Source organism: Doryrhamphus excisus, linkage group LG2 (assembly GCF_037039965.1).
Source record: "Doryrhamphus excisus strain RoL-2023G ecotype Guam linkage group LG2, RoL_Dexc_Guam_v1.1, whole genome shotgun sequence".
Lineage (NCBI taxonomy): Eukaryota > Metazoa > Chordata > Actinopteri > Syngnathiformes > Syngnathidae > Doryrhamphus > Doryrhamphus excisus.
The window spans coordinates 8,936,015-8,949,739 of NC_136358.1; the positions used below are offsets into that span (position 1 = coordinate 8,936,015).

The following is a 13,725-nucleotide window of genomic DNA, read 5'->3' on the forward strand; positions in this document are numbered from 1 at the left end:
GCTTCTGAGATGGAAGGGTGGAGTCTGGTCCTAACAACACGGAAGCAGTCATGTGATCACATGTCATCTCTACACGGGTGTCCACTCGCAAGGATTGTCCTAGTGGTCCTGGCCTCCCTGTGTGTGCTGATCTGCCCTGGTCACGGGGCTTCGTTTCGGGTAGGGGTGGTGGGCCCCTGGGGATGTGACCCAGTCTTCGCCAAGGCCCTGCCCAATGTGGCAGCACAGCTGGCTGTGAACCGTATCAACAAGGACCCCATGTTGTCCCACACTGACACCTTTGACTACACCGTGCTCCACGTAGGTACTAACACAAGAACACTGTTCTTTATGCGTGACCTTTACATGAATTAATGTCCTTCCTCAGGAGCCATGTGATACCTCCAGAGCTCTGGAAACATTTGTGACTTTCCACACCAAAGCCTCCGCTTATGTCGGACCCGCCAACTCGGGTTATTGTGATGCTGCTTCAATGCTGAGCAAAAGCTGGAACAAAGTAAGTAATTTATTTTTTTCAAGGTAAGCTGACAGAAACATGTTAATGGACGCCTCTGTCAGGCTCTGTTTGCATGGGGTTGCATCGGCTATGAGTTGGACGACGCTCGGAGCCACCCAACATTTGTACACTCTATGCCGAGGCCCACCTGGGTGCTGGTGAGAATCATGAGGTACTTCCAGTGGGCTCACGTGGGGATCATCTCTTCCTCGGATGACATTTGGGTGGACACAGCGACCAAGGTTGGAGATGTCTAAATGTGAAATACATTATAAACAATATATAGTAGTGTGAAAATACACGCCCCTTCCTATACACAAAATATTTAAATTAAACTTATAATATTAAGAGGAAAAAAAATACCCAACATGGCCCTGTGTGGAAAAGTGATCCCAGAACCCAAGTTGGGTTCAGCTTGAGATGGCCGGACATTCTCCCTTAGGATTTTTTGGCAGCAGTATTCATGATTCCATTTATTACAGCAAATCTTCCAGGTCCTAAAGCAGCAAAACAGCCCCAGACCATCACACTACCACCACCATATTTTACTGTTGGTATGATGTTCTTTTTCTGAAATGAGGTGTTACTTTTAAACCAGATGTAATGAGATACACACCTTCCAAAATATTCACCTTGACCACAGTATTTTCCCAAAGGTCTTGGGGATGATCAAGACATTTTGGGAAAAATTGGGACGAGCCTTAATGTTCTTTTTGTTCAGCAGTGTTTGTGGTCTTGAAACTTTGCCCAGTGTCTTTCTTATGGTGGAGTCATGAACACTGACTTTAACTGAGGCAAGTGAGACCTGCAGTTATTTGGATGTTATTGTGGGGTCTTTTGTGACTTCTTGGATGAGTTGTCGCTGTGCTCTTGGTATAATTTCGGTTGGCCGGCCACTCCTGGGAAGGTTCACCACTATTCCAATGTTTTGCCATTTGTAGATAATGTCTCTCACTGTGGTTTGCTGGAGTCCCAAAGCTTCAGAAATGGTTTTGTAATGTTTTCCAGACAGGCGGATCTCAATTGATGTTACTAATGTTTTAACAAAGGGGCAATCACTTTTTCACACAGGGCCATGTAGGTTTGGATTTTTAATAATCCTTAATAATGCAAATCATGAAAAGAAATCGGGAAGGGACACTATTTTACACAACTTAATATATAATAATAATTGATAATAAAATACATAGCTTAGAATAATACATTGATATACAACAAATGTAAACAGTGCATAAGAACACATAACTTCACTGTGTTTACTTTTAAGGTTGCCGACTCCCTCCGTGCTCACGGTCTTCCTGTCAGAATAATCAGCGTCATGGAAAACACACCTCACGGCATTAGGAGGATTCTTGGAAAAATACGCAAAATGAGAGAACTACGAGGTGAATCTCCTTTTTTTTTTGTCTCTTCGAATGACATCACCTCTCACGTACGTCTACTCCTCAGTGGTGGTCCTCTGCATGCACTCAGCGCTGATTGGCGGCCAGCTCCAGAAGATCCTTTTGGAGACGGCCTATGACATGCAGATGATCGACGGGTCACTCCTTTTCCTGCCTTATGACACCCTCCTCTACAGCCTCCCGTACAGCAACATCAGCTTCCCAGCGCTGAGGAGCAACCGCAAGCTGCTGCGGGCCTACGATGCCGTGCTCACCGTCACAATCTCCTCACCCCGGAGGTCGTTTTTTGAGGCATACAGGGAGGCGATGGAGACGGGCGAGGTGGCGAAGACCCTGGACCCCCAGCAGGTGACGTCAGTATAAAGGTCTTATAAGGCGTGCTCCAATCCACAGCTTCCTTCTTGGTCCTGCAGGTATCACCTCTCTTCGGCACCATCTACAGCTCCATGTTCCTTGTGGCACACGCTGTTCAGCAAGTTCGACGTTCCAAGGAGTGGATGTCTGGCGGGAATGTGGCACAACGAGTGCGCAGCCACAACTTTGAGGTACATGCTGAAAAATGTCTTTCCCCCCCCAAAAAATCTAAGCATTCCATTCATTTTGCAGGGCTTCAGCCATCCCATGGAGTCTGACAGTTCTGGAAGCATTCTGTTGGACTATGTCCTACTGGACACAGACGGACTCTCCTGGGAGCTGAAGCCAACACACAGGTACAGTGGAATTACTATTAGTAAATCATTATAATATTGGGCATGTGAATGAAGTATAGTCACACATTTTGAAGCTATGTAACAATTTAAATATAAATGAATGAGTTTCATCACCATGACAAAAGTAATGTAACAATTTCAAATATACATTATATAGTATGGTTGTCATATGAAGTAGTTATAGTGACAAGAATTTGACAGCTATTTTACCACTTTATCATATTACATTAGCATTTTCCTATGTATTTAACCATTAAAGAGCGCATTTGGAATACAGGAAGTGGAAAACCATATGGATGGGGGTTAGTCTGCCTACTTCTTCCTACTTCTTTTGAATTGTAATATGTGATATATTCCAATGTAACTTGTGTGCATGTTCAAATGAATTAAACCATGACCCAATTAGGTAATGAAAACACAACTCAACATTCAGTTTGTAAATGAAACGTTTTATTATTTGTATATTATATAAAGAGAGATGAAAAAAAGGTGAAAAGGTGATTGTGACCCACGTGAAATCATAACTGTGCACCTCAGTTAAATTTCTCCAGCCACACTCAGGCCTGATTACTGCCTCATCAGTAAAGACATCACTTCAATAGGACCTGCCTGACAAAGTGAAGTAGACCAAAATATCATCAAAACCTAGACTAAACTAGTCAGAAAGTACTTTATCAGTCTGGAGAAGGTTATAAAGCCATTTCTAAAGCTTTGGGACTCCAGCAATCCACAGAGAGAGCCATTATCAACAAAGGGTGAAACAATGGAACAGTGGTGAACCTTCACAGAAGTTGCCAGGCAACCAAGAGCACAGCAACGACTCATCCAAGAGGTCACAAAAGGCCCCACAACAATATCCAAATAACTGCAGGCCTCACTTACCTCAGTTAAAGGGGACCTATTATGCTCATTTTCGGCCCATTGTATTGTGTTACACGATAACCCGCACAGAAGGCTTTCTAGATCTTCCAGAATCTGCACCTAATCTAGCTGTATTTCCTTGGATTTCCAAAACGGCCTGCTTTTAATTTATTCCACCCACTCCTCTGTGATTGGTCAACACTCCCAAGAACTCCCGAGGACTACTGCGGAACCCCATGTTCTAATTTTGTCACTATAGGAGTTGACAATGAATTAATATACCCTTTGGACAGTTCCCTGAAAAGTGGTTAGGCTACTGGTAGCTCATGAGCTACTGGTTGGAGACCCCTGACTTACCGTGTATGAACATGATAACGTAGTTTTTCCACTGTATTAATGTGAAGTTAATACTATAACAATGTTGTCAATATATTTAGACAAAAATGTTGTCACCATCAACTTTAGTAAAAAGAACCAGGTAAATCAGGAGCTGGTGGACATAGACGGGTTGTCAACATAAGCAGGACAGACTTAAGTAGGTTCCTTTTTAACAAATGTCCCCTCCCACTGTGGCGGTCAAGCAATTGAAAGCTGGTTTGTGTTCTTTTGTGTAATGTAGGCTCGACATGAAGGCCGACATGGTGCACTTCTTAGGTCGAGACATTCACTTTCCTCGTGGCTATGGACCTAGAAAGGACGCCCCCTGCTGGTTCACGCCGGGTGTCATCTGCTCAGGAGGTGAGACAGGACACGTGCGTCAGTGAGCATAAAATAACGCTCACGTGTCTCCTCTCCAGGCATGGATCTCTTCTCCACCATTAGCATTGTGCTTGCAGCCATTGCTGCTGCCTTGGTGACTGTGCTGCTCATTTACGTTCTTCGGTAAGTCCCACATGAGGTGTAGGGCTGGGACGGCCAAACGGTCATTGTCTCTCATCGCCTAGGCGACGCATCAACCAGATTCGGCTGGTCAGGGGTCCGAACAAGATCCTGCTGACTCTTGCGGATGTCACGTTCATCAACCCATCGCTGAGCAACAAGGTCCGTGCACATCGTCATCGATAGATCATACATCAATCTTGTCATTTTATTTGACATTTTCCAGAAGCTGAGCTTGGACGACAGCCGGGCCAGCGGCATGAAGAGTGGGTCGGAGCGCAGCCTCACATCGCCCACCTCCACCCAGTCCCCAGCCACCTATGAGAACTCCAACGTGGTCATTTTTGAGGTGACACAGAGACAATCACTCTTCTAAGGTTTTTTATGCTGATTCCTGCACATCTCTCCACCAGGGGGACTGGGCGTGGCTGAAGAGACTTCCAGACGGCTCGTTTAGCAGCATCAACCCCAAAACGAGCGACATGTTTCAGCTGGTGGGTCAATTGTAAGATCACGTCACATCCATGTCAACGGTGCATCTGACACGTCTACCGACAGATGAAGGACATGCGACATGAGAACGTCAACCCTTTCCTGGGTTTCTTCCTCGACTGCGGGGTCTTTGCCATCGTGACCGAGTTCTGCTCCAGAGGAAGCCTGGAGGACCTGCTCCTGAATGATGATGTCAAGCTAGACTGGATGTTCAAGTCCTCCTTGCTGCTGGATTTGATTAAGGTCCATTGATTAGTGAGAAGGTGGAGTTCGTCATTTTTGTGAAAAATCGGTCTGTTTATGTAGATATTTTGTCAACTTCGCCAGTATGGAAAAAGATATAAAAGAACACATAACTTCTGTCGAGTTACACAGCATCAAAAGGAACCCTGAGTGACTTCCTGGAGGAGTACTTTTTAGCCACTTCCCGCAACAAATGTTGCTCCTCTCTGTCTCAGGGTATGAAGTACCTGCACCACCGCGGTGTGTCCCACTCTCGTCTGAAGTCTCGCAACTGTGTAGTGGACGGGCGCTTTGTGTTGAAGATCACAGACTACGGCTACAATGACGTTCTGGAGGCTCAGAGGTTCCCCTATGAGGAACCCCCTGCAGATGGTTAAAGAATGCCGCAATGTTTTCACACACTTTTTTTTTTCGGGGCGTGGTGTAAATTATCTCTTTGCTGTGCAGAGTTGTTGTGGACGGCTCCAGAGATCCTGAGGGCCGCTCAGCCAGGCCTGCACGGGACACTGGCCGGCGACGTGTACAGCTTCGCAATCATCACACAGGAGGTGGTGATCAGAGGGCCGCCCTTCTGCATGCTGGATCAGTCGTCGGCAGGTAAAACAACAAATAATCTCTATTGTAACATATATATGTAACAGGAGGAAGCAATTCCACTCTTTTTGTTTCAGATGTGATTGAGAAGCTGCGTAGACCGCCTCCGTTGTGTCGTCCGGTGGTCAGCTCGGACTGCGCTCCATTGGAGTGCATCCAGCTGATGAAGCAGTGCTGGAACGAACAGCCGGAAAAGAGGCCCACGTTTGAGGAGATTTTTGACCAGGTAGGAAAAGCCCTATATAAAATCCAAGCCATGAATATTCTTCTTCTTCTATCTATTGTGGCTTCTGTCCAAAGTTCAAGGACATCAACAAGGGCAAGAAGACCAACATCATTGACTCCATGCTGCGGATGCTGGAGCAGTACTCATCCAACCTGGAGGAGCTGATCCGCGAGCGGACAGAGGAGCTTGAGATTGAGAAGCAGAAGACCGAGAAGCTCCTGACGCAGATGCTGCCTCCGTGAGATGACAGCAGCACTCATGCACATGCTCATGGCTGCGTCTCACTTCGCAGCCATGGTCGACATGGCTCACCTTGTCACTCTTTATCCTCCTCAGGTCCGTGGCGGAGGCGCTGAAAGTGGGCGGCACTGTGGTGCCCGAGTATTTCGACAGCGTGTCCCTATATTTCAGTGACATTGTGGGCTTCACTACCATCTCGGCCAACAGCGAGCCCATCGAGGTGGTGGATCTGCTCAACAGTCTCTACACGCTTTTTGATGCCATCATCGGCAACCACGACGTCTACAAGGTGCTGCCTTCATCATGTCATTAAACTTCCTAAATCAGGGGTGTCCAGAAAAATCAAGGATGCGGGGGCCACTTGGATTCATTTTCTTTATTCATGCTAAAACCAATCCACTGTAGGTCTATGTACGCTAAGCTATTGAACAAAACGCCTCGCTTTGTGTTTAAAGCAAATCAGTATAATATCCAAGAATATATCTCATTAGTTTTTCCAATAAGCCAAGAGCCCATAAACACCTGTCCTAAATTGGGATACCCCTCTAGGTGGAGACGATTGGTGACGCCTACATGGTGGCTTCGGGTGTCCCTGTTCCCAACGGTAACCGACACGTGGCGGAGATAGCCAACATGTCGCTGGATATCCTGAGCGCTGTGGGAACCTTCAAAATGCGGCACATGCCCGATGTTCCCGTCAGGATACGCATCGGACTGCACACAGGTGGATGGTGTGGGGGGGGGGGGGGGGACAATACTCTAATCAGGGATTCTCAGCTGGTGGCTCAGGACCCAAAGGTGTGTGGTAAAGCTGCTTTCAGTAGGTTGCGGGTTTCTGCCTGAGCAAAAAAAAAAAAAAAGTAATGTAAAGTTCTTGACTGTGCTGTTCGCTTGCAATGCCGCTACTTGGCGAGTGCCATGTTTATGAAACATCTGGAAGAGGAAATAATCTGTCCGTCTAACACACAGCTGCAGATACGTGCTGTAGAGTTAACGTACACTCAAAAAAAATAAATGTTTAACCTCAACAAAAAAAATCAACGCAACAATTTCCATTAGTCTTTCTTAGTTATGACAACTTAATTTGAAATTGCTTCGAACCAACAAACAATATTGTATTGCACGAATTAGCTTTTCCTCTTCACACAAAGCTTATTTTAAGTAATGCTTACTGAATAATTGTTGTCATAGGGACAAGTTTTTAAGTTCGTAACTCCAAGAAATATGTTAAGTCAACTGACTTAATCATTTTATTCAAAGTAGTTTCATTTGTTGTCTACTTAATTATAATAACAATGCACATAGCTTTTTAAGTAGCAGTAACTTAATATATATATATGTATGTGTGTGTGTGTGTGTATTATGTTACCAAGCTAATTTTATTAAGTCATGGAAACTTGAATTTTGTTTTAAGCTTACCAACAATAAAATTTGAGTGTATATGACATGCTAAATTAAGTTCATGTAATAGCCAACATTATTATTTGAACGTAACTTAAAAAATAAAGTTAGCAACTTAGAAAGTTTATCTAAATCAATTAATTATATTTTTTACATTGCATTTATGGGCGGCACGGCGGTCTAGTGGTTCGTGCGCAGACCTCACAGCTAGGAGACCAGGGTTTAGTTTGGGTGGACCAGGGTGGAGTTTGCACATTCTCCCCGTGCATGCGTGGGTTTTCTCCGGGTACTCCGGTTTCCTCCCACATTCCAAAAATTGGTGACTCCAAATTGTCCATAGGTATGAATGTGAGTGTGAATGGTTGTTTGTCTATATGTGCCCTGTGATTGGCTGGCCACCAGTCCGGGGTGTACCCCGCCTCCCGCCCGAAGCCAGCTGGGATAGGCTCCAGCACCCCCGCGACCCTCGTGAGGAAAAAGCGGTAGAAAATGAATGAATGAATGACATTGCATTTATGTATTAAATCAAGTGTTGTCAACAGATACTCTGAATTACTTTTTAGAGTGTAGAGTTAAAGGAGTTAAAAAAAAATCTCCAATGTGAGTCGCCGCTTGCCACTGAGCGGTGATGGTGGGTCCCGCAGCCAAAGCAGCTGACAACCACTGCCCTCATTGATCCAGCAAAACACCAGCCGAATAATACGATTATTCCCTATTATTCCATACAATTCTAACTACAAAAGCAGGAATTACTATTGACTCTCATCCCCATCCTTCGGCTTCTTGCTGCCAAAGCCGTCTTGTTTGCAAACAGAACGTCACGTTAATGCCAATTCTACATTTTGTTGCCATGACCACACTTCCATGCCGCAGGTCCATGTGTAGCAGGCGTCGTGGGTCTCACCATGCCTCGCTACTGTTTATTCGGTGACACTGTAAACACCGCCTCTCGGATGGAGTCCAGCGGCCTCCGTGAGTGTCATGGACGCCTTTCCTTTCTTTTTTCCTACGCTTTGCGTCTGCTTTATTTCACCTCTTTCCAGCCTACAGGATCCATGTGCACCAGAGCACTGTCAAAGTCCTGCGGGAGCTCAACCAGGGCTACAAGCTGGAGCTTCGGGGGAGAACAGAAGTCAAGGTGTCTTTGAGTTGATGTCATTATAAGGGTGTTATTTTCTCAACTTCCTCATCTTTCAGGGCAAAGGAACAGAGGAGACGTACTGGCTTGTCGGTAGGGATGGATTCACCAAACCTCTTCCTGTACCTCCAGAACTCAAGTCAGGGTAGGAACAGACTTACGTGTGCGTGTGCATGCTGTGTTCAACACTGTTGACTTCATCCCAACAGGCAAATGGCCCACGGGCTGCAGATGGCCGAGATAGCGCAGTCCAAGAAACGGCAAGCTGAGAAACAGCGGCAGGAACAACTTGCAAAGAAGAAAAACTGAGGTAATGTTATGCATTCCCAAAATGTATAACATTACTGGCTTGGTTGGGAATGCCGGGAATGGCGGAGGCAAATATAGTTTGGGCAAAAGATCATTTGTTTGCTGGTGAGCAGAACATGATCCACTCAAAACCAACAGGAAGTGCCAGGAGGTCCAAATGGTGCTTTGGGTTTTGTGTGATTCATGTTCATGCAAGTGAAAACAAAGTATTAATTTCTGGCAAAACTCAGTTCTTCTCCTTTACAAGTTTTACAAACTTTCAAAGCTACCGTAATTTCCGGTGTATAAGACGCACCGGCGATTAAGCCGCACCCACTAAACCCGACTATATCCATGTCATAAAATAGCCTATTGTTGCGTGCACAAGTCCGTGAGAACCAGGTACTTCTTTATTTGACAGGAGCCAATCATGAGCTATGAAAAAACCCACAATGAGCTTATCAACCCATTGGAAAAAGCAGGTGTTTGAGCTCCTCTGGTTCCTCTAGTGGACAGAGGCAGCATTGCAACGTCCCGGCAGCATCAATGAATGCTTTGCCGGGATCAAATACATTACTTGATGAAGTTAGAATAGATCTTGTTTTTTTTGTATTAAACTTGTATTGCACCTTGCCTTTTATATTTCCCAACTCGCTTTGAGTGTTAAGTTGCTGTGTGAAGATTTGAGCATTCTTTGAGTAATGATATGACAAGGTTGACATGAGTTCATTCATAGCTCGTGGTTGGCTTTTGCCATCGAAGGAGCTCATGAGCAGCACAGTATTTAAATGGTTAGTAGTAATTCTAAAGTAAAGGAGATGCCCCAGGATTAAAACATACCATAAATTAGCTGCACCGCTGTATAAGGCACAGAGTTCAAAGTGTAAGAAAAACATAGCGGCTAATACTATGTGCATTACGGTAAATATCCATGTGACTGATTCCTTTTGTTCCAATTCTCCATTAATTTTTTTCGTCCTTCCCCTTTTCGCCACCTTGTCTTCTCAGTGCGGCCCCAAAAGAGCCAAAGGACCTGAAGCAGGTGTTCCACAAGGCAGTGAGGAAGATCTCCCACGTCCGCGTGGTTACGCAACTGTGCGAGGACGTCAACGTCATGATGTCACATCACTGACAAAGATGTGTCTGGGTACCTCAGGTATGGACTTTTGGCGCCCACCTCTTTCACCTCATGACCAGCCAGGATACTGTTGGTGAAAGTTGGGATTAGCCTGGTTATGAGAAGCAGCCACTCAGCAAAGCAGGGATGTGCAGACATACTCTGTCAGCAGATGATGAACACAGATTACCCCCCCCCCCCCCCAAGTCCTTTTCCTTGTGTCTGGGACACAGCAAGGATTGGACTTTTGTTGGGTGACTCCAACATTGTCACTTTTGCTTTTGGTCTTTTATTGTGAAAAGAAGCAGTGAAATGCTAGAAGCAGAATAGCCAACAGTTTGCCAAGAAAATGTAAATTAGCTCTGCTGATCAATTGTGTAGGCTCACTCATGTTAGAAAATACCATTCTGTGGTCGTGAAATAATAAACAGTTGTACAGCCCATAATAACTGCTAATTATTACTGTGTGTGTTTCATAACAAATACGTGCATCAGTAAGTATAATATGTACACTGTGTACTTAGTTCCTGGATATGTAACCATGTAACCAAGGTGGGGGCGATCGAGGTGGTAAGTGTATAGCATTTCACACATTTTCAGGGTATTTGGGGGGGTCTCAAAAAGTCCCAAAATTAAAGGGGACCTATTATGCTTTTTCCACATTTCTGACCTATAAATGTAGTTAGAATGTTGTATTCTTGTTTTAAACAATGCCAAAGTTTAATATAATGAGGTTTGCGCATTTGGAAGTGAGCCCTGAAAGAAGTTTGGGATGGCTCAAAACACTCGGTTTGAAAAGGCGTGGTAAAACTGCCCCTTTGTGATGTCACAGAGGGGCAGACTTCCTTATATATAAACAATCTGCCCTCACATTGCTAGCAATGCCTCGAAAGGGATTTGTTTCCAATTCCTAAAGACGCCACCATCAGGCACAAGTGGTTGGAGTTCCTGATTCCCTACCAGCAAAAGAAATGTATTTTAATCTGTCCCCAGCATTTCACACTGGACTGTTTTGTGAACATGGGCCACTATGCAGCTGGATTAGCCGACAAACTTGCTGAAGCCCAAGCCTTTCCTACGTTACTTGGCCAGAAGGGCAAGCAAGTAACTAACAATATATCAGTGTCCTAACTGTGTTTATTTTGTGTAAGTCATAGAGGAAAAGTGCTTATCTGTGTAGCATTAGCATACTGGGAGCTAAAATGCTAAAGCTACTTACCATTGAGAAACGTCTTGAAGTAACCTCTTTTCTTGAGAAACTTCGGACTGTACATTCTGTATTTCCGGACTGGATTTGGAATCTGGATGTTAAAAGCGGACATTTTAAAAAGATACATCGTAATTTATTATCAACCCCTACACCCTAGTGGCACAAACCGGAAGTCCTTTTAAGTACTCGCGAATGTAACCAACCATAGCGGAGTAGGAGTGCCTGGAGGCGGGCCGTGGGTGTAATACATTAAAAAAGAACGTTTTTGCAGGAACCACAAAATTCAAAGAAGTACAACTGAATAGGCGCAGATTCTGGAAGATCTACAGATCTCTGTGTGGAGTTTGCATGTTCTCCCCGTGCATGTGTGGGTTTTCTCCGGGTACTCTGGTTTACTCCCACATTCCAAAAACATGCTAGGTTAATTGGCGATTAGATCAAGGCTACAATTAACACTTAATTTAATAATTTAATTACAGATTAATTGGTAGGTTATTTTTTTAAATTAAACAATCACATAAAAAAACATTTAATTCACACCTCTTCGTGTCAATCCCTTAAAGAATGTATGAATGGACCTGATATGACACCATTCATTTTTTATTATATCATTAGTAAGGGAAGATTTTGGTCTTTATTTAGGCCTGGGGGGCACTGTGAGGTGGTGTCCAGCATGAGGATTTACAAGGGGATTTCCACAGACATCAAGGGGTTAATGGTATTTGGTTTAGGGGACAGGCAAGGAATCATATAGCTTATGATATATACAGTATATCTATCGGAGCGATTTTAGAGTATTGAGTGATGGGGATGGCCTTTGAAGATTAGACACGGATTACAGTTGGGAATGTGAGCCAATGGGATGGCATCAAGGACGTAAATATTCCATCACTTCACTTTGTCTACAGCACAAATTCTGCTTTTATGTTGGTGTTAGTTTGTTGTTAAAGAAACTATAGTGAATACACAGCAAGGTCATGTTTGACTGTAAACAACTATTTGTGAAAATAAACATAGAAGAGAACACAATATTGGATAGACCTTCTTAACAGTGAAACATTTATTTAGTGAGCTATTAATGCTGCCAAAAGTTGAGGAATATCCCAAACTAGCAACAGCAGCAATGTGGCAATTGTGCTTGTCGTGAATTAACGGGTTGAGTGTGTGTAACAAAGGCATGCATGCCCTCCTTTTGTGTGCCTCTTGTGTGTTTCAGCGTGTTTCTGCTCTTTTGTTGGCAGCACAATAGCTGCAGTGCGCCGGCCTTGCCAGCAGAGGGCGTACTGAGGACCTTTTGCCAAACAACTGAAGCCTTGTTCCTTTTGTATGTTACTTCTTGTATTGCCTGTCTCTCTTAAGTAGGACAAAAGTAGCATGTTTTACTCTCCTGTGTGTTTACAGGTATGATGTCTATCATTGTCAATCACGGGTGCTGTCAATCAAATAAATGAGACCCAGGGTATATTTAGTATATCATATTACAATGCTGACTGTGTTGTGACATTAAAAGTGATTCCTGCACAGAGTAAGACATTTCACACGTGCACTTGCGGACGCAAGCCACATGAGTCCAGTTGTTGGCTGGCTCGCCTGTATTCCACCTGTCACCTTGTCGGCCATTTTTGTCCCTGTAACCAGATTCATGAGGTGAAAAGTGGAGGAAAAGAACACAATTCACTGCGTGCAAAGAGGAGTTTAGTAGTAGATGTTTGGAAGGTTGAGTGTAGTGAAAGAACACAGGCGCTCCACAAGGAGTCCTACTTCATCCAGGTTCCAGTGGACACAACAAGGCCTCGGTGGAGCCGCGTCAGGTCACCTCAGCTGGCCTGACCGCGACTGACATTGTGGCTGGGCCTGTGTCCAATCTCATCAGAAGAGGCTCACGTGATCAAGCCTGCAAGGCGAACTTTGCTTTTTGCGTAAGGACATAACCGCCATCTATTTTTCATAGCTGGAGCCTATCCCAGCGAGACTGGTCGCCAATCAATCACAGGTGATATGTAGACACACACTCACATTCACACTTAATGAACAATTTAGAGTCCCCTGTCAGATTAGCGCGCTTGGTTTGCATTAACAAAAATACTGCAAAAGCACAAGGGAGAACATGCAAGCTACACAAGATTAATCAACAATTAGATAATCATGCAAAACACAGGGAGGTTAAAACAGCAAACAACAAAGTAGCTTTATTTTGAATCTCAATACATCCATTCGTAGAAAACACAATGGTGGTGTTAAATGAAATTCTAGTAATTTCCTGTTTGTGAAGAGAAAACTATTTTGTCCTTTTTTGTCATTTTGAAAACAAGCCCTTCTATGGCTTTCTGGTGTGTCTGCAGGTCTGAGATCAGTTTTCCACCGGCAACGGCCACATCACATTCTAAATAAGCCCCAGAAAAGTTGACGCCTATTTTTAACTCTAGT

General features: G+C 44.3%; 1 protein-coding gene across 4 annotated transcripts; it reads left to right on the top strand.

Annotated features, from left to right (window-relative positions):
• Nucleotides 1–9: 9 nt before the first annotated feature.
• gc2 (guanylyl cyclase 2) lies at nt 10–12,822 on the top strand. 4 transcript variants are annotated; one of them, XR_009129153.2, is made up of 24 exons: nt 10–300; nt 368–496; nt 559–738; nt 1,764–1,881; nt 1,946–2,247; nt 2,313–2,444; nt 2,506–2,609; nt 4,090–4,208; nt 4,268–4,352; nt 4,415–4,511; nt 4,576–4,698; nt 4,763–4,843; nt 4,908–5,084; nt 5,300–5,456; nt 5,532–5,681; nt 5,756–5,904; nt 5,979–6,142; nt 6,241–6,433; nt 6,694–6,868; nt 8,419–8,517; nt 8,596–8,683; nt 8,743–8,828; nt 8,893–8,993; nt 9,980–12,817. XR_009129153.2 is itself a non-coding variant. In XM_058068938.2 (24 exons), exons 1-23 carry the CDS (start codon nt 10–12, stop codon nt 8,990–8,992), a joined length of 3,306 nt encoding a protein of 1,101 aa, XP_057924921.2. In that variant the 3' UTR covers nt 8,993; nt 9,980–12,813. The 4 variants fall into 4 exon arrangements, 3 of the variants coding, with proteins under 3 accessions (XP_057924921.2, XP_057924922.2, XP_057924918.2); XM_058068938.2 differs by having other exon boundaries at nt 8,589–8,683; nt 9,980–12,813; XM_058068939.2 differs by lacking the exon at nt 8,893–8,993 and having other exon boundaries at nt 9,980–12,822.
• Nucleotides 12,823–13,725: the final 903 nt, after the last annotated feature.